The sequence below is a fragment of the Lepidochelys kempii genome, chromosome 8 (genome assembly GCF_965140285.1).
Source record: "Lepidochelys kempii isolate rLepKem1 chromosome 8, rLepKem1.hap1, whole genome shotgun sequence".
Taxonomy (NCBI): domain Eukaryota; kingdom Metazoa; phylum Chordata; order Testudines; family Cheloniidae; genus Lepidochelys; species Lepidochelys kempii.
This window is the reverse complement of record NC_136387.1, coordinates 86,983,065-87,007,389: the sequence shown is the minus strand read 5'-3', so window position 1 is coordinate 87,007,389 and position 24,325 is coordinate 86,983,065. Positions and strand designations below refer to the sequence as shown.

At 41.0% G+C, this 24,325-nt stretch overlaps 1 protein-coding gene across 3 annotated transcripts in view; it reads right to left on the bottom strand.

Moving 5' to 3' along the window:
• Positions 1 to 911: 911 nt before the first annotated feature.
• The window catches only part of ANKRD13C (ankyrin repeat domain 13C), a 50,222-nt gene continuing 26,808 nt past the window's right edge, over positions 912 to 24,325 (bottom strand). For 2 of the 3 annotated variants that reach the window (XM_073357354.1, XM_073357355.1), the window contains 7 exons: positions 21,224 to 21,368; positions 19,130 to 19,261; positions 16,567 to 16,728; positions 9,527 to 9,606; positions 7,811 to 7,909; positions 6,762 to 6,862; positions 912 to 5,233 (listed from right to left, as the gene is read on the bottom strand). In XM_073357354.1, the coding sequence (XP_073213455.1) occupies positions 5,103 to 5,233; positions 6,762 to 6,862; positions 7,811 to 7,909; positions 9,527 to 9,606; positions 16,567 to 16,728; positions 19,130 to 19,261; positions 21,224 to 21,368 (850 nt within the window). In that variant the 3' untranslated portion in view covers positions 912 to 5,102. The remainder of the gene's footprint in view (positions 5,234 to 6,761; positions 6,863 to 7,810; positions 7,910 to 9,526; positions 9,607 to 16,566; positions 16,729 to 19,129; positions 19,262 to 21,223; positions 21,369 to 24,325) is intronic. The other variant, XM_073357356.1, reaches the window with a different exon arrangement.

The window sequence follows — 24,325 nt, the reverse complement described above, 5'->3', positions numbered from 1 at the left end:
TGCCACAAAACAGTTGTTTCACATGGCTCGGAGGGAGCAGGATCGCAGCATGCTCAGGGGAGGAGGTGGGGATTTGGGGGAAGGGGTTGGAATGGGGGCAGGGCAGGGGTAGAACTGGGGGCAGGGCATGAGCAAATACCCCCCCCCCCATGGAGTGTCCTCTTTTTTGAATGTTCAAATATGGTAACCCTAAACATTCCAGCATTTTACCGTAGTGTTTGGCTTGCAAAGGATCATCTTGGTCCCTGCTTTTGCTGCTTTGATGTAAAGCTTGTAAATTGCCTGCTCTGTATGTGTGTGAGGTAACGCCTCTGGCTCCTTTAAGATGTTAAGGAATCAGATAGCCTTTCTCCAAAGTGGTGTTGAAATTTACATCTATAAAGTTTTAAGCAGTGTGACTAAAAATCATTTTTCCTCCTCCGGCACTGTCGCTCTAGTCTTGCAATAAAATGGTTTCCCCTCGACATTCTAGGGTTAAGCTCTACATTTTTAATGTGGGTTTTGAAAAGACCCATTTATAGGCTTCATGTCTTGAAGGCAAAAAATCAAAGGAGAGGTGAGGGGGGACACAAGTCCATGTTCTCTTTCATCCAGATCCATTTTAAATGACATGCTTCCAGTCATTTGTGGGGGCGACACAATTGCATACACCTAATCAGGCTCTGAAAAAAAAATCTGAAAAAATAATGGGAGGCCAGGGTTTCACGTATTAGACTTCACTTTCCATTCACCTACTGTTAAGTGCAGTGGGTTGGACGCAGATCCTACAAACAAACTGACTTCGAGTGGAATTATATCTGCTCAAACTAATACAGGTATTTTCAGGATCTGAACCTTACTTGTGTAGGTAACTTTTATTCTGAATACAGTATAGCAACAAAATTCCACATGAGAGATGGGAAGGAACAGGGTTATATTGAAAACTTCATATTTTATTTAAAAACTGACCAATAAAACATCCTTACAGAATGAGCTGAAGCACTCCAGCTTTTCAACTCAATCCTTGCTCAAACATGTACAAAGTGCCTACAATGTACATATTATGTAAAGTACTGTACAGAGTTATAGTTAAAGTTTTCACATGTTCAGTTTCAGAATCAAACAGCATCTTTTGGTCTTTATTCTAACAGATGATACAACCTAAAAATTACTATTAGTGAAGGTGAGTTAAGAACACAGACCACACAAATAGTAAAATGCAAAAAAGTGACCTTAAGTTTCCATGATAATTACAAATATCTAAAGAAAATAAATGACTCTGCAGCATTACAGGAGATTTGTTAATAAAGTTTAAATAATGTAATCATCCTTGCATGAATTAAAAAATCAAGAACAAGTACATTTAAAAATTGACAGTTGCTTTGAATATATTACCAAACTTAAGGAGGGTTTCCAGGAAAATATCAAGTTTTGTAACCATCTGTTGATAAGTACATATATCAAGAACTGCAGCTATAAAAGTGAATAGAGTGACTGGAACAGCAGCTACTTAAAAATAAAATAAAATGCATTCCCTTTTACCACAAATTAAAGTGGTGTTTTGGAAGACCAGTAAAACTGAGTTTGGTTAAGGAACAGTTCTAGGACTTTGCAAACATTCTGTTTCAGTTTGAGACTTAATGGCTTTTTTTTAATATTCTGAATCAAACATTTCGATCCAGATCCAGATCCAACTGCTAATTTTTAAAAAGTACCTAACATTTAGGCTTTCTTCAGTCTTGCTGTGAGATGCCTCCTCCCCACGCAGTGAGGAATCTTGAAAATTTAAAAGCTTGACTTTCAAATGGACATGGAATTATTCATAACTTGCATCTCTAAATCTTGTGTGTTTTAGAATGTCCATGATAGTGGAAGATGAACATTTTTGTTGTTTTCCCAGCAGTATTAAGCTCTAGTTGATATTATACTAGAAATAGCGTACTTCCAGAAATGTCATGCTTTTTCAAACAAACAATCAGGTAACAGCCTTTTACATTCCAGTGTATCTTTTTGTAACAAATCCCTTTACATGCATATGTAAAGTTTTCAAACTATTACATGACATGTTCATTGTTATGCTGCAGAAGCAAGCTGTGCTGTATGCGTTCTGTAAAAGTATTGTGGCTGCATACTCAAGAGGGGACAAAATTATCCTTTACAGAGCAGGATGGAAACGAAAGAAAGCTATGCCTGTTTACTCCTGCTACACTATAGATGCTGGTCTACAACACCGATCTCCTGTACTCACACATCATCCCTCATTTGCTAAGACTTACGCCTGTGTATTGTTTAGGAAGCCACTCTTCAAAGTGCACATTTCACTAGCTGCGTTTTGAAATTCATCACTGGGAATGTTGAGACAGATTATAGTATCCCCAAAGGATTTGAGATGCAAGCAACTCTGCTAATTCTTACTTAAAATTTGATTGAGGCTGTCACTGGAATCTAATAGCAACTGGTCTGAAACAAAAGCTGGTTACAGTCAAATGATTCCTAATTGTGTATCAGGAAACATATTAATGAATGTAAGGCTTGATCCAAAGCGCATTGATATCATGTTTCCATAGACCGCAATGAGTTTTAAATCAAACAGTTCATTAGAGGAAAAGGTAGTCCTCTCTTCAGGCCCACTACTGATCTCACCACAGGTGGATTGTACCCTCTATTTTGTCTCAAGGCTTATTTAATGCCCCCGCACCCACCCCAAATAATCCAATTATATTGCCTTTAATATAAAACTCAGCTTCCAGCATCTCTTCCTATGGATGCAGCTTTTATGATACAGGTTTGTGCATTGGTTTGGTTTTTTACATCAAAGTACTAATTCCTTTCTTGTAATACTAAGAAAGATTTGATCAACTATTGATGTCTGTCATTGAGAAATATCCCAATTTGTCTTTGCAGAAATTGCCACACAGTTAAGTTCTGAGGTGTATCCATTAGTTTCAGAAATACAAATATTGTAGGAACAGGTTTAGGATTTGTCACCCATGCTGGACTGACAGTACTGGATACTGAAGCCCTCTCACCATTTATCCTTAGAACAGTTATAGCTAGAGTAGCAGTGTAAGTTCCTACAGTAGGCCCTATGGAAGCTTAACCTTGACCTACAGCACTGACAAGATAATTCTGTCTCCATCTACATAATTGTGTCTCTCTCACTGCTAAGGATTTCAGCTGATGCCAAGGGAGGATGCAAGGTAGGTACCAATTCATGTAATCAATGTCAAACCTGAGGGACTCATAATTAGCTGGAAGAACAATTCACTCCTACTAAATGTTCAACAGCTGTGACTGGTTAGGTACTTTGGGAATAACTACAACAATTTTACAATTCACTAGTGCTTTTTATTTTCATTCAGAACTGATTGATTTCTCTCTCGTGTATCGGTCACCAATCTGCAATGTAGACAGGCAAGTGTTAACCTTTTACAGGTTTAAAACACTACTGGAATGAAGCAACCATCCTTCTTTCCTCCTGTCAGTCCATTTAGGCAACTGCTATTGAGGGTGAGACGATGGATAAACTGTGGATATTGTAATTCCCTAGGGCAGCCTCTTTGGATTTTATATAGACAGGGGCCAATGCCCTTTGAAAGAATTCTACTTTAACCATTTCGCAATAAAATCAATGTGGTTGACAAGTCTGCTTTTACTGTATCATGATTTAGCTATCTTATTTCATCGTCCACCTGATTAGTAAGATTGGTTACCTTTACTAAGCACTGATGGTTCATTATAGATATTAAAGTTTAACATTTACTGTGTTGATTTCTACTAAAAGTAGTTTAGCTCAGGTGCACAAAACAATTTTGAAAATTTACATTTCTGTACACTTGCACCACAGCACATACAAACAAACAGCCAGCTGCACACATTCTTTCTAGCAAAATAAAGCTAGATTACCTTCAAATTTAGGACAGTGGAATGAATACGTTAAAGAAGCCAAAACAATTCCTGATTTTAAAGCCTATTTTAAAAAATAAACAAACATACTCCATTATATGGCAAGGGAAGTTACACCCTTAGTAGTGGAAAAGTGCACGTTTTAAATTTTTCCATTGTGAGTCCTATTAAATGTGCCCTACAATTACACTAGGTTTTCAAGAAATAAGTTTTATTTCACTTAGCCTCTTTAACGTCTGAGATTGTGTCTTAATGCATCCAATATGTTCCAGTGTGCTGCTCCACATCAATATAAGATAGGTGCACATCAACCAGGGTATTATGGAGCAAGTCTCCTAACCAAGAGTAAAATAATGCAAGTGATGCAATTTCTAGGTAGATAAAGAATCTCCAAGAATGCTAATCAACACCATACCCATGAACACAGCAACGATTTTTAAACCAGTAGAGGGGTGAGAGGGAGGGAGTATTTGCAAATTCTTTGAAAGGAAAATTAGTAAACAACTTGCAGTGAAAAAATTAACAGTTCAGATAAAAACACAAATAGCACCACAATGGATTGCACTAAGGTGCTAAAGGAGGTACCTTATTCCCTGCAGAGTGAATGCTATTTCTGAAGTGTATTGCAATCTGTAAATGCAATTGTGTAACGGTTACCATTTGGTTCATTCATCTACAGAAAATGCATTCCTTCTAATATACGTTCAACTAACATTCAAATTACTGAACTATACATAATGTTACATAGTTTACAATTTATGGAAACAGCTTGAAAGAATATTATAAGGTCACCTTGTATAAAATGGGATGTTTAAAGGGCTAATATCCAGCTAAGACATTTCAGTTTTTGCGCTAATGGTCCAAGAGTGCTTTTTGTATCACCAAGAACAAACGTAAAAAATTTATAAACAAGTGACAGTCCTCACAGCTGTTAAAATATCCTTAGAGTCACTGAGGTGTCAAACTATTTCACTTGCAGCACTGTATGTATAAAAGTGTAAATGACACATCAGGAGACTTGCTGTAATTCAGATACTAGATTAGATGACCATTATAGTCAATTTCAGTACATCAGTCATACGTGTGTTCCCTTTTCTTCTGGATCATTTAAAAAAAGTTTCTCTCTTCCATTTTGACCCATTTCTATATCTGTGGGCTATTTGCATACACTTGCTTTCTCTGGGGTATGCTGGTATTGTTATTAACTTTCCAGTAAATCAGAGATCAGGAAAACGGCTGGGGTCCTCCTTATAGTCATCAGGAATAGTGAAGATGGATTCGTCAAACTCATCATAGCGAAACTCCTGAAACGTCACAGTGGCCGTGATGGTGGGAAACACAGGTATATCTGGAGAGAGCAGAGTGGCACAGTAAAGAGCAAAGAGACAAAGGGTTACACAGTTATTACATTATCAACTGGTTTAATAAAGTGTATCATATTCTTGTGATTAGGGAATCTAGTTTTATGTTTCTGAATTTATTAAATATTTCGAACACATTACTGGCTTGTCTAATGAAAATTAATCCAGAATAAGGCAGAGTGTGAACTGAAAGCAGATTAACTATTCCTGATAAAATAGAGTAGATTAATCTGAAATATTGCACTCTTACTGCAGAATAAGAACATCCCACACATGGAGTCAATCAGGAATAGCCACTCCTTGTGTAGAAAAGCCCTGAATGACTTGCAAAGCTCTAGAGGTTTGGTTCAGATGACAACCAAATTCCCAGTGCTTTGAATAAACATCTGAATTTATTAGATGAGCAAAATTGTGCTGGAAATCTCAATAAGAGGCTCTTGCAATATTCAGGTTCTGGTCTCAGGTGGACAAAATGAGTGCACAGGTGCCAGAATGGTTAAATAAAATTTCAAACATCAAGATGACTCTGCCCAAAATTTAAACTAAGTCTTAGAGGTGGGCAAATCAGTCTGGATTAAAACAAAAAAAAAAACCTAAATAGTATTTAAAAGCTATGGACAAATTGGCACAAGCAGTTCCCAATGAATACTGTGGGGTTGTGATGTGTAACAGAAGGTAGGATTTGGTGTATTAAAAAAAAAAGTTCAAATACACCACCACCCGGGTTTATAATAAATAACCCTAGAGCACCAGAGACCGTTTATTCTTGGATTTTTGCTGCTATTTGCGTGGGTGGGTTTGCTTCTTTATGGCCTAAGGTTTTGCTGTGGTTATCTGTCCATGCAAATTAGCAAATATGTTTTATCCCTCTGTTGCCAGAAACTGGAAACCTGCATGTAGTTTCTCATAGCTGATTTACAGCAATCACTGGGTGCAAGAAATAGTAAATGTGGAATATATTCTGAACAATCCTTGAAGAGAAAAAAAAATTAGCCATATGAGGATGTAGGGTTAGGGGTCCTGGCAACAGTCCTGATTAGAATCAGAATTTTCACAGGACGAACATTAACAAAAGTGTATTCCTTTACTCAAGGACAAGGTCATCCCTCAATTCAAGTGATCTGCAGCTTCCCTGGGAGCACCACACCATGCAGTCTTCACTTCAGAATGAGCCCCAGCACTAGGAAAGGGTAATTTTTTATAATCTGGAGCTTCCACTATTTGATCAAGCCCTTTAGTGACTAGTAAAGCAAGTGACTTCTTTGTTGTTGACTCTTCTAATCCCAGCTATAAATATTCCTCAGTCTTTCACTAATCTAATAGGATTCTGTTTCTTCCATTCACCAAGGACTAGACTATACTCCTCTAAACGCTGTGGCAGCCTATTGTAGCAGAGAATTAAGTTTCCTTTATATAACCAAAAATCAACAGTTTTACACAAATTTAGTCATTTCAATTAAACACCTCCACTTCTTGGGAATGGAGGATCTTAACAGAAGCTGAAAGTCACCTTACCTAGCTTTACAGGAAAGCCTGGTGGAAGCTTCATCTGAACGAATTCTCTAAGTTTGTTAAAGTGCTTGAAGGGTGCAATTACTTCTAAAACATTCAATAATCTGAAAAGAAAAGTGCATTTTTATTAGAAGCTCTTCACTTTTGCCAGCTTCATTTTTGTTCCAAGAAAATTTAAACTGATGCAATGGATAAGTAACTAAAAGTTAAGGGACTGAAAATTAGTGCTCTAAGTTCTGTTATATATACACACGCACCACACACCCATCACTCCTGTGATGAGAGCATTGGTGCTTTGACTTAAGTCTTAGTGACAGTTTTAAAGTCCAATTTCTAGTAATCCACATCTTAACATATGGCATGTAATAAAGTGGGTATGAAAGCTTTTGTTTCTAGCCTTGGTGAATCATGAGAAATTGGATCTTAAAATCATGTTGCCAATTACTATTCTTCCCTTCTCCCAACACTTCAAAAGTTGAATTCTAACATTAATCTGGCATCATTTATATGGAGACCTAGAACTAGGAACCTAAGCTTTAAACTATCACAAAGCTTAAATACTTAGCTTTCACCCATTATTGTCTCACTCACTACCTGTATTCAATATCAGCTGCTAAAAAAACCTGAAGCTGCAGAAAGTGGGGAGAAGTGAGGGGCGGCGTGTGGGCAGTATGGACCAATCTGGAAAAGGTAAAGGCTATTTACAGATTGGGTTTCATCCCATTAATATTTTTCCATATTCACTGATCATTGCTTTGTACAAATATCTGTCGTTTTAGAAGAGCTAACTCACTCCACTGTGGATTTCTGAGCGAAAGTTTGAGAGAATGAGTCAAACTGCTGTTGATAGCATAAACCATTCCTGTTTTCTTGTCCAAGAGGCAGTACAAGAAGTCAATGACGTTAAGGGGGAAAGAATCAGAAAAATAAACATGCATACACCTAAGTGGAATACATGTCTGCATCCACATCTCAAAAAAACAGTTGCAGTACAAGTAACGTAACTGTTTAATTCCACCACATATGAATGTTTACAGACAACTCTGACTTACGATTCAATTCCCAAGGGAAATTCCTGGCTCATGGCTATTGTGGCTTTAAATGTTTTCTTGCTTTCTTTGCACACCAGCTCTCTACCCAAGTGAGGAGCTCTTTAAACAAATAAACAAATAGTTAAAAACACTTGTCAATGGGATGTTTGTTTTTATGAAATAAATAAGTCAGACCTTAAAAAGAGTTAAGATGTGAAAAACATTATTTATGTTTAAGAGAATTAATATGAAATAAGAGCTGCACCTAGGAGAGAAAAGGACAGCATCTTAATTTAGCTTACCATAAGTTCTGGGGAATTCACAGAAAAGCAACAAAAACAATTAAGTAGCTGACATGAAAAAAAAAATTAAAATAGCTGAATACGGATAGGTTGTGCTAAATGAGAACTATGGGGGAAGACATGAAAACCAGCTAAGATCGTATGGGAAAGTGTTTAGGGTTGTCCATGGGAGTATAAACAAGAAATGCCATAATGAACTTGGACAGGAAGAGTTTAGATAGAATATAAGATTCCTGCTACGAGATCCATCAGACAGTACAATGGGCTCACAACAGAAGCCATGGAAGTTCTTTTGCGGTAGTCGTTTAAAAACAGAATGGATGAAACACTGGAGAACACAACATAGAACACAATTTTGTACTGGAACAGGACAGATAGAAAATAACAGGCCTTTTCTATCTTTAAGTTATATTCATTGGAAATACAGATTAGACATTCATATCCTCTCATGTTTGTACTTTTGAACATGATTTATGTTTGGAATATGCAAAAAAAAAATCTAACGTTTAATCATATTCTTTCCCCATATTAATAGATAAGTGTGTGCGCGCAATTATTCATATCCTTCCTTATATACTTACTTCTGCTACACCTCTAAATGTAGTTAATACCTAAACAAAATCAAGATGTTCATGTCTTATTGAATAATCACATATTGTAAACCTTGCTCTGTATATCACCCTTACTGTTCTTCTAACATCTGAATATGTATTGTGAACTCTTTGGAACAAGGTCTGTATCTTTACTAGTTTTTGTGAAGCAACTAGGACACTTTTGGGTGCTCAAACATCAAATTACGGAAAGTCTAATCCTAGGAAAAACAATTTTTACTCAGCTGCTGAATTTACACAATCTAAACTACAGTTAACTAGTATAAGAGGCAACAAGTAGCTAACTATGGTGTTAGATGAGGACTGCATTTTACACAAAACATGGCTGCTACTGAGCAGTTTCACACATTGTTTCAGAAAATGTGTGCTTCTGGATGTAAATAATGCGTTTGGTCATAAGCTATTTATTACATCTTGCCTGAAGTCAAAACTCAGGTCTATTAATTGGTGCTAGCAATTAATTTGATACTACCTTAAGCATAAATAGGATTGTTGTACATAGAAAGCTTTACTAAAATGTGTTAAACACAGAGCTTAATTTTTTAAGTGTTTAAAGTTTAGGCTTCAGATATCAAGTAGACCACAATCTTACAAAATATTGCTGTATTTTCAGTTAATTGCAGTGCAAGATTATATTGTCAAATTATTTATATCTTTACTGCTACACAACCCCTTTTTTACTCACGCCAGCCTTGTGAAAAGTGTGTTTTACAGGCCAAGGCAAGAAAAATACAGATGCTATGGAGCTGTAAAAACATAAGCTAAAGAAGGAAAGTATCTACAGCTAAAGACTCCTTGTCTTTAAAAGAAACTGATATACTTACTTTCCATTTTCAGCAGATATGTATTCTTCCCATGTAATTGTGTTGGGTGGAGGTGGAGTAAGGGACTGTCGTCTGACAGGCTGTTAAGGAAAAACAAGTGGTCACTAGCTGTAAAATATTAAGTTATTGCATGGTACTATATGCTTAAAAGATAAAATTTCACTTTTCAGTCTATAAAACGCATCACTTCACCCCATCCAGTATGAAGCTAGCCAAGTTTAACCGTTTCACCTAATATCTCCACTTCCTTCTCTTCTCTCCCATGATTTTTAACTTTGCATGTGGACACTTGGCTCCAAGCACTAATTCACACAGAAGTCTGCTATTTTAGTGCTGCAATAATCACGAACATCAGGATGACAAGTGACAGGAAAGAAGAGACTGATGGAAATTATGGCTAATGTATACTACAAATAAAATCTTTATGCTGATTGTTCTCATAATACACCTTTTCCTCTTTAAAATAAAAAGTACCCTTTAAACTAGATGTTTGGACAATGCTATCATAGGATATTCTTAAAAATAATCCAAAGACTTTAACTTTAAAAAACGACATTGAGGAGAGACTCCTGTACGTCAAGAAGATACTGCATAAAGAATTATTTGGGATTCCAAGAGCTGGTAAAACAAGGAGATATGTTCCCTCTCCGGCACTGATCCCTGGCGCTAGCAGAGGACCAGTACTGACCCGTGGCACCGGGCCTTCATCCTCAATAACCGGCACCAGATACCCACTACTGGTCCCCATTGCCTGATCCCAGGCACAGGTCCCCAGTGAGATTGTCCCAGCACCAGTCCCCCACCTTGTCACGGCACCAGCCGTCGGTGCATGGGCTCTCTGCACTGCCGTGGTCCTCACAATTGGGATCTGCTTCCTCCGAGTCTGATGCCGACTTGTACTAATCGAGGCGCATTCGACATAGGTCCGAGAGGCAATGAAGGAGGGAACCACCGGCCTGGCAGCCACAGTGGCCCCCTGTGCTTATCATCAGGCCCAGGGTACCTTTTAAAGGGGGTCAAGATCAGTAGCATCGGAACACCGGCCACCTGACACTCTTAGGGACAGGCCTATGCCTCAGGGATCCGAGGCCATTCTGTCCCAACCATCCCTTCAGGCTCCAGTCCTGGCAGAGGCGACCCCAACACGGAACCAGCCACAGAGTCAGGCTACAGCGTCCCAGGCTGTAATCGTCACAGGGGCTTGCACCGACCAAGAGGAGGTCAGGGACCTGAAGGAGCAGGAAGACCCAATACCCCCTCTGGCCACCTCATCATCTTCCCCTGATGAAGCTGTGGCAGGGGCATCAGCTTCGGGCCCTCCTCCGATTGACCATAGGGCACATTAGGACCTTCTTAGGTCGACTGCCCGCAACTTGGGGTTGCAAACAGAGGAGGTGGTCGAGCTGAGGACCCCATGGTGGATACTCTCACTCCCGAACGTCCATCACGGGTAGCTCTGCCTTTGATCAAAACTGCTCAAAACAATATAAAGACCCTATGGCAGACCCCGGCCTAAATTCCACTGACTGCCAAAAGTGTGGAGCACAAATACTTTGTCACTTCAGGGCTATGAATACTTATTCTCACACCTACAGCCATGCTCTTTGGTTGTGTCAGAGGTTAATGAGAAAGAGCGTCAGGGATAGCAAGGACCAGCCCCCAAATCTAAGGAGGCAAAAAGGATGGACCTATTTGGTAGAAAGGTCTACGCCACTTTGGGCCTCCAGCTGAGGATAGCTAACCAGCAAGCTATCCTCAGTAGGTATAACTTCAATTCATGGTCCTCCATGTTGAAGTTCAAAGAACTGATCCCTGCGGATTCTAGGGCTGAATTCTCCGCCATCATAGGAGGAAGGGAAGGCGGTAGCGTGGACCTCTCTGCAGGCTTCCCTAGACTCGGATTCAACCACCCATATCCTCTCCTCCAGCATAGCCATGAGGAGAACATCATGCCTTCAAGCATCTGGGCTACCCCCAGAAGTGCAGCAAACACTGCAGGACCTTTCCTTCGAGGGCGTGGGGCTCCTTTCTGAGCAGACAGACTGTAAGCTGCACAGCCTGAAAGACTCCAGGGCGACCATGAAGTCATTGGGAATGCATACGCTGGCAACCCAATGCAAACACTTTAAGAACCAACCAAAACAACAACACTCATACCCTCCTTGGCCAAGGCAGGATTTTTATAGATGAAGGGGCAGGAATGGCAAGCGGAAACCTTCCAACCCCCCTTTGGGGCAAGGTCATGGCCAGTCTAAGCCTTCATCAGGCTCTAAACAGGCCTTTTGAAGATGCGCCTGAGGACGGCGCACGTGCCACACCACCGGACCCTTACCCATGTTTTCTGAATGGTCTATCCCACTTCCACCGTGCTTGGTCCCAAACATTAGACTGCTGGGTTCTTCGTTATTCTCTCCACTTCTGCTCCTCCTCTCCCTCCCAACTCCCTTCCCCGTCCCTCTTCAGGGACCCCTCTCATGAGCAACTCCTTATGGAGGAGGTGCAATTGCTCCTCACCATAGGGGCAGTGGAAGAGGTTCCTCAGGAGCTAAGGGGCAAGGGTTTCTACTCTTGTTATTTCCTAATTCCCAAGGCAAATTCAGACCCATTTTAGACCTGCAAGGACTCAACCAGTTCATGGTGAAGCTGAAGTTCCGCATGGTCTCCCTTCCCTCGTTCCGGGAGACTGGTAGCCACCCCTTGACTTGAAAGACACATACTTTCACATAGCCATTCAACCTGCACACAGACATTTTCTCCAGTTTGCGCTCAACCACAAACACTATCAGTTCACGGTCCTCCCATTCGGTCTGTTGACAGCCCCCCAAATATTCACCAAGTGCATGTCGGTCTAGCAGCCTTTCTCCGGAGGAGGCAGATGCAGGTATACCCATACCTAGATGACTAGCTGCTCAGGGGCCGTACCAGACAGCAGGTAGAGTCTCATGCACGATTGGTCAGGTCCACTTTCCAGAGATTAGGAATCCTCATCAACGTGAGCAAGTCAATCTTATCACCGACCCAAAGAACAGAATTCATCAGAGCGGTATTGGATTCGGTACAAGCAAGTGCATTCCTGCCAGAGACCTGTTTCCAGGCCAGGACAGAAATTATTCAAAGCCTCAGGTGGTACCCGACCACTACTGCAAGGGGATGCCTGAGTCTCCTGCACATAAATAGTCAGGCATGCCAGAATGAGGCTGAGACCCCTTCAAGCATGGCTCGCCCAGATATACCGACTGGGGCACGACCAGCTGGACTCAGTAGTGATGGTGCCAGGACACATACTCAAGTCCCTACAGTGGTGGCTCAACCCTCAGATGGTGTCCCCTTCAACAGTGCACTGCCTTCCTCGTCCCTAGGAACGGACGCGTCAGATCTAGGTTGGGGGGCACACTTGGGAGATCTCCAAATACAGGGCCTGTGGTCGCAGGACGAGCTCCCCTTCATATCAATATCAGGCTCACCCTACTTGGTCTTTCACAAGGACATGGTGTAGCTCAGGCCTCACCCAGCCTTCCTCCCCAAAGTAGTGTCACAAGACATTTTTCTAACTGTCTTCTATCCTAAGCCTCACACCAGTACCCAAGAGCAGAGGCTGCAGTCACTGGATGTTCGGCAAGCGCTAGCATTTTATATCAAGCACACGAAACCATTCAGGAAGTTGAACCAACTGTTCATGACGGTAGCAGACCAGATGAAAGGACTCCCAGTCTCATCTCAAAGACTATCTTCCTGGATCACATCCTGCATCCGCACATGTTACGAGTTAGCCAAGGTCCCAGTCCCTACTCTTACGGCACATTCCACAAGGGCACAAGCCTCATCAGCTGTGTTCCTGGCCCAGGTCCCGATACAAGAGATCTGCAGGGCAGCAACTTGGTCATTGGTGCATATGTTTACTTCTCACTATGCTATCACCCAGCATGACAGAGACGATGCAGCATTCGGCAGGACGGTGCTCCAATCAACTATTTATTCCTTCACTCCGACCCCACCTCCAGGGTAGCGCTTGGGAGTCACCTGATTGGAATCAATGTGAACAAGCACTCGAAGAAGAAAAACGGTTACTCACCTTCTTGTAACTGTTGTTCTTCTAAATGTGTCGTTCACGTCTATTCCAATACCCACCCTCCTTCCCCTCTGTCGGAGTAGCCGGCAAGAAGGAACCGAAGGGGGGTCAGGTCGGCAGGGTCATTTATTGAGTGCCATGAAGACGCCACTCCAGGGGGCTCCACAGCCGACCCGACGGAGCTGTTAAGGGAAAACTTTTCGATGACTGTACACATGGCACGCACACACCTTATTGGAATGGACGTGAACAACACATCTCGAAGAACAACAGTTATGAGAAGGTGAGTAACCATTTTCTCTACTCATCCAAGCATATTTCAAGATCAGCGTTCAACACTGTCCTGCAAATGAACTTCAAGCTTGGCTTGCAAGGGTCACTTACTTAGTAGACCGAAGCAGATAACATTACCAAACTAGGTCATTTCCATTAGCAAAAAGAAAGTGTCTATTTAATACCATGAAACATCATTACACACACCACACTAGGACTTAAATTAGGAATCCAGAATGCTTGCCCAATGTTTTATGGTAGCACTCAAGTGTCAGGTTACATCAGGGGCGGGCAAACTTTTTGGCCTGAGAGCCGCATTGGGCTTCTGAAATTGTATGGAGGGCTGGTTAGGGAAGGCTGTGCCTCCCCAAACAGCCAGGCATGGCCCAGCCCCCGCCCCCTATCCGACCTCCCTGCTTCTCGCCCCCTGGGACTCCTGCCCCATCCAACCCCCCTCCCCGTTCACTGATGGCCCCCCCGGGAACCCGCCCCATCCACTCCCCCCCAGCTCTCGGTCCCCTGACCACCCCCGGACCCTCTACCCCTAATTGCCCCCCACCACCCCATCCAACCCCCCCTTCCTTCCTGACTGCCCCCTCCGACCCCTGCCCCCTCAACCCCCCACTCCCTGTCCCCTGACCGCCCCCCATCCAACCCCTCCTCTCCTTCCTGACTGCTGCCACCCCGGACCCCTGTCCCCATTCAACCCCCCCGTTCCCCGCCCTCTGACCACGCCGACCCCTATCCACACCCCTGCCCTCTATCCACCCCCCCCCCCCCCCGAGCACCGGTGGCTGGCAGCACAGTTGCACCAGGAGGAGTAGCTGCGCCATGCAGCACAGAGCCCCGGGTCAGGCCAGGCTCTGCAGCTGTGCTGCCCAGGAGCTCGCCCCTCCTGCTGCCCAGAGCGTTGCGCTGGCAGCGTGGCGAGGTGAGGCTACGGGGGAGGGGCCGGGGGCGACCTTCCAGGGCCAGGAGCTCAGGGGCCGGGCAGGACAATCCCATAGGCCGGGCCGTAGTTTGCCTTAGATGGATTACTGTCTGGCTGATTTTAGAAGGTAAATCTATTCCGAGATCAGTTCTACTGTGTTTATGTTTTAAAAATCACCTATTCTCACCAATGTAAGTGCCTGTTAAAGCAATAGAAAACTAGTGAAAATGTAAAAGTGTCATTAATTCCAAATAAATAAATTACCACATTTATTGTAGGATTTGAGAGCTTTCTATCTACTGAAGTTAATCTCTTCCAATGGAAACTTGACATGCCTGAAGCTTGCTAAAACATTGCTTGTGGATCCCTGTTCCAGGATGATGGTGGAGGGATGCTACTCTCCATTACCATATGTATTCAGAAACTGAATGTACAATTAGTAAGTTAGGGAAAGGTTTTAAAATTGGTAGTAAATTCTCAAAACCCAGTATTTATATATCTACTGGCAAGATTTTCAGAAACAGGTGTCTGATGTTAAACATTTAAAAAAAAAAATCCTGGCTCTATATTCTTAGCACACAAGTCAAAATGTACTAGCATCCTATTCTCTGAAACACTGTGGTGCAGAAAGACACCCATATAATTGCACAACCTGGCACAACTGCACAGTCCTTCCTTACTAAGATTGAACTCACTATCCGTGTAAAAATAGTAAGTTGCTTGGCTGCTCTAATAAATCCCCCAAGCAGCAAGTCCACTGTGACGAGTTACACATTAGTAACATCAAGTAATTCCAATGCTCCCCCACCTCCACTGCCTCCCCACAAGCATAACATCCCTGCAGTCATTTTATGCTGGATGATTTTAACACACAAAAAACTCGACAAAGAGAAAATATTAAATCAATTCACCACATAGTTGAACTCCTCATGCTTTGACTTCATGTAGCAGTTTGCTTTCTTTACATTATGATCACTGAAATATTTGCTATCTATTGAAAGTAACCACAATTAACTCAAAGATAGTAAAGTGATATCCATGCCTTCCTTATATTACCACATTTTACCAAAGAGTGTAGGCCACAAAAGTTGGAATGCATAAAGTTTACCTGAAAATTATGAGACAAAGACTAAAAACAAAAAAGTACATTCAAACATTTAGGATAGTGCAAAGACAGTAAGTCAGTGGTTCTAACTATTTGGTGAATCGTTTCCCAGTTCATGAAGGAAAGAGGAAAACTACATCCGATGAAGTGAGCTGTAGCTCACCAAAGCTCATGCTCAAATAAACTGGTTAGTCTCTAAGGTGCCACAAGTACTCCTTTTCTTTTTGCAAAGAGACTAACACGGCTGTTACTCTGAAACCTACATTTTAAGGCTAATCCGGCCCAAAGCTCTAACCAATTGGCCTGATAAGGTACTTAAAAAAGGAACCACCCAGAAACCAGGTCTTGGATAAAATCTGCCTGCCACCTCTATAAAGTGCTCTAGAGGGGAACAGCACTAACAAAAAGATGACCTTCAAAGCAACATTCTAAACTAGAACCAAAAAATCCTGCCAAATAGAAAATGAAAATATTCTGATTCAGTCAGCTAGAAAGAACTCCACCTTATTGTAAAAGCCATCATGAAAGATCAAGGGATCACTCACTGAAATATTCAGTATAATCAGAAGGAATTTTACAGGGGAAAGACCATACTGATTAGAGTTATAAACCAGTTCAGATGTTTTAAACTAAGATTTATACAGATAACAAGCTAACTATACCTCAAAATTTTGTTCCATCAAGTTACCACCTTTACTCAGGCTTTCCATGATGGCCTTATTTCGAAGAATATCCTCCTCACTGAGATGTTCTCTTCTTTTCCTAGATTCTAAAACAAGTCCATTGACCAAGTAGAAGTCTGCCAAGAAGTTTCCTACTCTTTCCTGTAAGATAGATATTTGAATTAATGAACTCAAAAGCTATGGTAAAATAACTTAAAACAGGAATATTCAAAGACTAAAACGAGTAATACATGAAAGGAAATAAATGTAAGTACATAAGAATGAATGTTATTCTTTAAGTCACCTGTACTGACAGAGGACTTGCATTAACACTGAATATCTCCAACAATGTAAATGGAAGTGCAGCAGAAACACTGATTGCCCTTGCAAGGATTTCTTTGGGGATAAAAACTTACGTTAGCAAGAAACATCTATTTATGTCAGCATTTCCCAAAGAGCAAATCTGAAGATGGCAAGGGGAAACATGGTTTTTCTTCTGTGCCTGGTACGTTCTAGAACAGCTGACTGTGTCAATTGATATTTTATACAGAACTTATTTTTTGCATATAAAATGGAAAAAGTAAGTTATAAGAACGTGTTCAGATAGGAGCTAATTTTTGAGTGACATCACCTAATGCTTCAAAAGAAGGCAAAAATCTTACCCCACACAGGAAGACAACTGGCAGTATATCTATACCTAAGGAGGAAAAACATTCCTTTCATTCCCTTACAAGTGAGCACTAGTACCTCACAGACAGGTTGGATTCTCCATGTGTCTAGGTTGAATAGCAGGAAGTGTTAGTTTATTTAATCCTTTAAAAAACCACTGCTAAATTATTTGCCATTACTCTTGGTATTACTGTATACAGCTTGGTAATTTAAAATTATAAATGGCATTACTTTCTACTTTACAGCTTTGAATGTCTCTACTCTTATAGAATGAGATAAGAAATAGTAGCCCCACACAATTTTTGTTAACTCCTTTAATTGTTTATAATTCCTCAGGGCCTGATCTTAGGAAATGCTAAGTACCACCTCCTGTGTTCAATGGAACATAAAGCAGCTTGTAGAATCAGGGCCTTATTTCCCATATTTTAGCCTCATCCCTCCCAAACTGCCTTTCTGCACTAAATAATCCTAGAGTAGGTCATCTCCAATATCACAGGTAAATCCCCAACCCCATCTCTCTGACCACTGTTGATATTTTGTGGGCCTAATCTATCTCTGCTTTATCCTCTTGGAGATGACCAAACCTGAACAAGTATAAGGTACTGGCATTCTGTATTTTCACAGGGTCTACAGCTGTAAGAGCAATAACAATTGTAGAGAGTTTGGGGTTTTTCCTCCTGGTTAATTCAAATTAATGTAGATTTCTGCAAGCTCTAAATGTATCTTGGCAAAGTGCAAATACAGTGAGCTGTATTTTGTGTTTGTACCTGACAATGGTGCAGTCTAGTGTAGATTTTGGTGGAATCAGAAGACACAGGGGCATAAAGTGTATTGAGCTCAATTTCTACCCAGAGTTCCAAATTAGCAGGTGTTTCTTCAAAAATGATCAGCCAGAGCACAGTTAAAGTTGGTGCACCAAAGAGCACTAGGTGTCTGAAGTGCCTACTAACTAAGCTGACTTTTAACTGTTGCATTTTGCAGGTGAATCCCATGGGATTTTTACACTGTATGCTTTAAAAAAAAATTAATTAAGTTCTATTCTTGCATAATCTTTGTATCTGCCTTTGCTGTCTGGGATCTGGAATGTCAGAGGCATGGGCAGAGCACCTAGGTCAGCTGATTATTGCCTCACCTTTCATCTTGCCTGCCCTGAATGGGGAGCTGGTAGGAGAACTAGATGAAGCAAAGACTGGCTGAAAACTGCATGCTGGCAAGAGGGGAGTGGTTTGACAAGGGACCTAGCAAATGCTGTCAGCTATCAGAAATGGCCCTTGGGAGTTTTTAAGTTGAAGTGTTTTCATTAGCCAAAGATAATAAAAGGAGTGCCTGAACAATAACCACTATGACTTCTCTTCATCCCATCCTCTGAAAAGGAATTAATATACTTTCTGCCATTGTTTTGGTTTCTATCTAATGTTTTAATATGTCAACTATTACTGTGGCATCTATAAACTGATTCTGTCCAAGCTATAGCAACATGTTTAAACATCTTCATTCTCAAGTCTTCATTACAAGATCTTGAATTTGCCTACTCCTCTACTTCCGACTTCAGGTCTTCATAATCTCTTGTTCACTCCCTACTTCTACTGTGGAATACTGCACTTTTCTGTCTCCTTTCCTGTCTCTTCACAATGAGTCCAAGATCCTTTTACTACGTTTCTTACACTGCCTGCACTGTCTGGCACAGACTCTGCTTCAACCACGAACATAAAAAACCCTCTTCCTCCCTGGCTTACAACTCAAAGAGAGGTGAGATTTAACATGATAAAAATGTTGAAGACAAATAAACACTCCTTACTCTCCTCTTTTGCATTAACACCGTCTGCCAGTGCTATTTTGAGCACAGTATCAAAGAAAGGGCTGGATAAGACAGAGAGGCTCTGTTCAGACTTACTGTTTTGTCTTCTCTGAAAAGCCATCCTGTTTGGGCACGCGTGAAGGTAATTGATTTGGTTGATAATGTTGCTGAATAAATATCACTGCTCATTAAAATGTCAACTTCCTCCTCCGTTTCCATCTCAGATTCCTGGAACAAAAGAAATCCTAAAATACTGAACAGTACTTACTGATTATTTTAAACTTTCTCATTTTTACAAGCAGACTGTACATGAATAAGCCTTATACTTTAATTGGACAAATTTTTCTCCCCCAGAAAATTACGGATGCTTCAAGAACTAGTTATTTTATTAGAATAATTCAAAAAATGTCTTATAACATTGGCATTGTAGTACCTTATACAACTAGTATTACGGAAGGAGGCACATGGTCTAAAACTGTGCCAGCCAAATGTACTAATAATTCAGTGTACGTGTACAGTCTCAACTAGTTTAACATTACTATACCACCAATGGAAAAACAGATTCGAACATAGTTTGTCTGGTACTGGGGGGGGGGGGAGGAAACCCCAAACAGCATCACTGGTCCCTAACTTCAGTGGTTGATGTTGCGATACGTTTACAACTCTGCTCCAATTTTTCCCTGTTTCTGTGGAAAGGGACAGATAGCTGTCTAAAATCAGTTAAGAAGCTTTAAAGTTATTATTTGAAAGCACCTTGCCCCATTTTGTTGATTTTCAATCACTATCCATGTAAACAGTAGCTTAAAGTCTTTGCTTCAAGAGGCTTCAAAGTATCCAGTATTTCGCATACTTTGTGCTGATGCAGATTGTTTGCTACATACAGTGCCTAAACAGGTTCATAGGTTATAAAAGCCAGAAGATACCATTGTGATCATCTAGTCCAGGGGTTCTCAAACTGGGGCTTGGGACCCGTCAGGGGATCACGTTATTACATTGGGGGGGGGGTCACGAACTGTCAGCCTCCAACCCAAACCCCGCTTTGCCTCCAGCATTTATAATGATATTAAATATATTTAAAAGTGTTTTTAATTTATAAGGGGGGGGTCACACTCAGAGGCTTGCTATGTGAAAGGGGTCAAAACTTAAGGGGTATAAAACTTTGAGAACCACTGATCTACCTAGTTGGACACATGACCGCCTGCATAACACAAGCCATAGGACTTCCTGAATTAATTCCAATTTAAATAAAAGCATGTATTTTAGAAAAAAACATCCAGTCTTGATTTAAAAAGGACAGTGTAATGATGGAGATCCACCATCTTGGTAAATTGTTCCAACAGTTAAATTACATTCACTGTTAAAAATCTACCCCTTATTTCTACTCTGATTTTTTCTAGCTTCAACTTCCAGCCATTGTATCTTGTTTGTCTGCTAGACTTAAGAGTCCCATTATCATATCTTGGTTCCCCATGTAGATACTTATAGACTGCTCAAGTCACCCTTTAACCTTCTATTTGTTTAGCTAAACAGATTGAGTGCTTTGAGTCTATAATTATAAGGCATGTTTTCTAATTCTTTAATCATTCTCGTGGCCCTTCTCCAAACCCTCTTCAATTTATCAACATCCTTCTTGAACTGGGAACACCAGAACTGGACACAGTATTCCAGCAGCAGTTGCACCTGTGCCAAAAACAGAGGCAATATAACCTCTATTCCCACTTGAGAGTCCCCTGTTTATATTTCTAAGGATCCCACTCACTCTTTTGACCAGTGTCACATTGAGAGCTCATGGCATGTCTGGCTGATTATTCACCACAATCCTCATATCTTTCAGATAGCATGTCCCCATCCTGTAAACATGGCCTATATTCTTTGTTCCTGCATGTATGACCTTACATTTGGCTATATTAAAAATGCATTGTTTGCTTGGGCCCAGCTTCCCAAGCAATGCAGCTCACTCTGTCAGTGACCTGTCCTCCTGATTATTTACCATCCCCCCAACCATTGTGTCATCAGCAAGATTTCCTTGTAGAACGCTTACCTCATTGCTAAGTATTACTTAAACCCTAGTTGGGTACAGACCCTGACTTTTTAGGAGAATACCCATTTAATATAAGTATTTCATGAGTGCTGAAAACACATAGGTATAAGGTAACATGTTTAATGTCATCTATATATGCAGTTGCTCACCTCATGATGTATTCGCTGGTAAACTTTTTGTTCATTGTCTAAAACTACAAAAGATTCAGAGGGTGCTGCATCACCATTGAAAATGAAGCTTAAATCCCCTCGTTGGCACTTCATGTCAGTAAAGTCTATGAGAGTTGTGTCAAGCCTGTGGAAATATACCCATGGTAAAGCACCTTTGCAAAAGGAATTATCCAGAAATGTTCAAATATACAAATGAGTTCTATTAGCATCCAAAAGCATTGCTTTTTCCCCCCAAAGTGGTATAGTAAAATCTACATTTTCATTGTTTTAATACAGTTATTATTGCAAATTTCACTTCTACAAATAGGCAACAAACTACTACTTTTTGCTTATACAATAAATTCCAATGTAGTAAAGATATCTGTATAAATGCAAACTAACAGGTTGTGGCACAAATGCATAGGAAAATCTATAGCATTCAATTATATGAATGTGGTGAAATGTACAGAATTCAATGTGACTTAGTCCTACATTACAAATATGGTTCAGGGGATATTTGTGTTACTTTTATGGCAAAAGATAATGCTTTCCCTTCATATTGTAGGAATACAATAGAATTACAAATGGAAAACATTTTAAGAAAAGCTGCCACTGCATCCTTTTGCCCTCAAAACTGCATTGTATCAGGATACTGACTGATTTTACCTGGCAAATACACGGAGAGGAATTTCCCTAAACATAAGTGGCCACATTCTGATACATGTTACTCAATGTGAGTGAGGATTACTGAACAGTTCACTGATTGCAGCAAGGTTGCAAGTAATGGAATCAGGATCTGGCCCAAATTGAGAAAAGGACCAGCGTGAACTTTGCACTGTCTTGTTTTTGTCATATTTAGCTAGACTATTTCTAGCCTTTTAATTTTTTTTTTTTTGTACTTTCAGCAGCATAGGCATAGGGAATACTTCTACTGACCTGTCAAATTAAGAGTTGAGTGGAGCATGAAGTGTTTCCTGATATAAGTCCTGAGGGCTGCCTCCAAAATACATGTTTTTATAGACAGCTAAAGCCACCAGATTTGTTTGGTCTAACCGCCACTAGATCTTAAGTTATATTTTTAAACTCAGTTATGCCATTTATTCATCTTTTTAAGTCAAGACAATATAGGGTATTCTCGTGTAGATTCACTCTCAGCTCCCATTACCATTAATGCAATTAGAATCTGCGCAAAGAGACGAGACTTAGGCCGGTCTCAGAGAGATCTGACCTAAAAAGGCAGAACATATTTCTGTGTTAAAAGCTTTAAAGAAAGCAGCAGTTTCTCTGAATAATTTATTATTCTGATTTTTTTTATTTTGGAGCTTAAAAGGAAGAGACACTTGAATCCAACAAAGAATACTACAGCTAATTAAAGAGCTGTCCTGGAAAAGTTGTAGAAACAAAATGGTTTATAATTCTTGCCTCTCAGAATTTGAACATTTGTTCTCTGAAATTATAGTAATGTTTGCCACTGATGTTTTATAGAGCAGTCACTTTTTAAATATCTGAAATCAGCTTTAATTCAAATAATGTTTAATAATATATTTAACTCACTGAGACATGAATTTGTTACATGACAAATAGTTGGGTACAATTGAACTATTTGTTCCTGGAACTGACTCAGTAAGAAATTAACCAAAATTCATTCTCCAACCATTTGAATTTAAGTTATAGTTATCACTGTCTAGTTAAGTTTTAGAAGCACTTCAGTAATTAAAACACATGTTAGTCAAGAGCATCATCTGAGCTGACTTCTAAGAAAACCAACTTTAACACCTAGGAGAGCAGAAAGCTGCATTCCAATGGACAAGAATATCAGAAAACACTTATTCCAAAGATTTTAAAAACACACTATGCCCTGGTCTACACTAGGACTTTAGGTCAAAATTAGCAGCGTTAAATCAATGTAAACCTGCACCTGTCCACACGATGAAACCCTTTATTTTGACTTAAAGGGCTCTTAAAATCGATTTCCTTAGTCCACCCCTGACAAGTGGATTAGCGCTTAAATCGGCCTTGCTGGGTCGAATTTGGGGTACTGTGGACACAATTTCGATGGTATTGGCCTCCGGGAGCTATCCCAGAGTGCTCCATTGTGACTGCTCTGGACAGCACTCTCAACTCAGATGCACGATTGTTTGCCATTGCTCTGACGCAGGGAGGGGCAACTGACGACGCGGCTTACAGGGTTGGCTTACAGGGAGCTAAAATCAACAAAGGAGGTGGCTTTACATCAAGGAGTATTTCAGGCACGACTTCACGGAGGGTTCCAATAAGAAATGGTGCACCTAAGTTATTGTTCTTATTGGAACAAGGAGGTTAGTCTGGCCTCTGATTGATACATGGCTAGATTTACCTCGCTGCACCTTCTCTGTGAGTGATTGCAGTGTGACTTAGAGGAATGAGTCCCCTAGACGGGGGGGGGGGGGGGTGTTTGCAAATGAGTACAAAACAAATCTGGTCTATTTCTTGTTTTGATACACTCCATCTATCTTTTACATCTTTGGCTGGCAGCAGACGGTGCAGAAGGACTGCATGCCATCCACATCTCATGGCTGCTCGGCAGAAGATGGTACAATAGGACTGCTAGCAATTCATATCACCTGCCCGTTCACCATAAGATGGTTCAATAGGACTGACTGCAGGACTAAAGAGAATGACTTGATCAAGTCACTCCAAATTTAGTCCCTGCGCCCATGTCTGCCCAGGCGCTCCTGATCGACCTCACACAGGAGCACCTCAGACATGACAATGACGGCTACCAGTCCTATTGCACCGTCTGCTGCCACAAGGCAATGGGTTGCTGCTGCTGTGTAGCAATGCAGTACCGCGTCTGCCAGCACCCAGGAGACATACGGTGACAGTGAGCTGAGCGGGCTCCATGCTTGCCGTGGTATGGCATCTGCATAGGTAACTCAGGAAAAAAGGCGCGAAATGATTGTCTGCCCTTGCTTTCACGGAGGGAGGGAATGGGGGCCTGACGATATGTACCCAGAACCACCCACGACAATATTTTAGCCCCATCAGGCATTGGGATCTCAACCCAGAATTCCAATGGGCAGCGGAGACTGCGGGAACTGTGGGATAGCTACCCATAGTGCA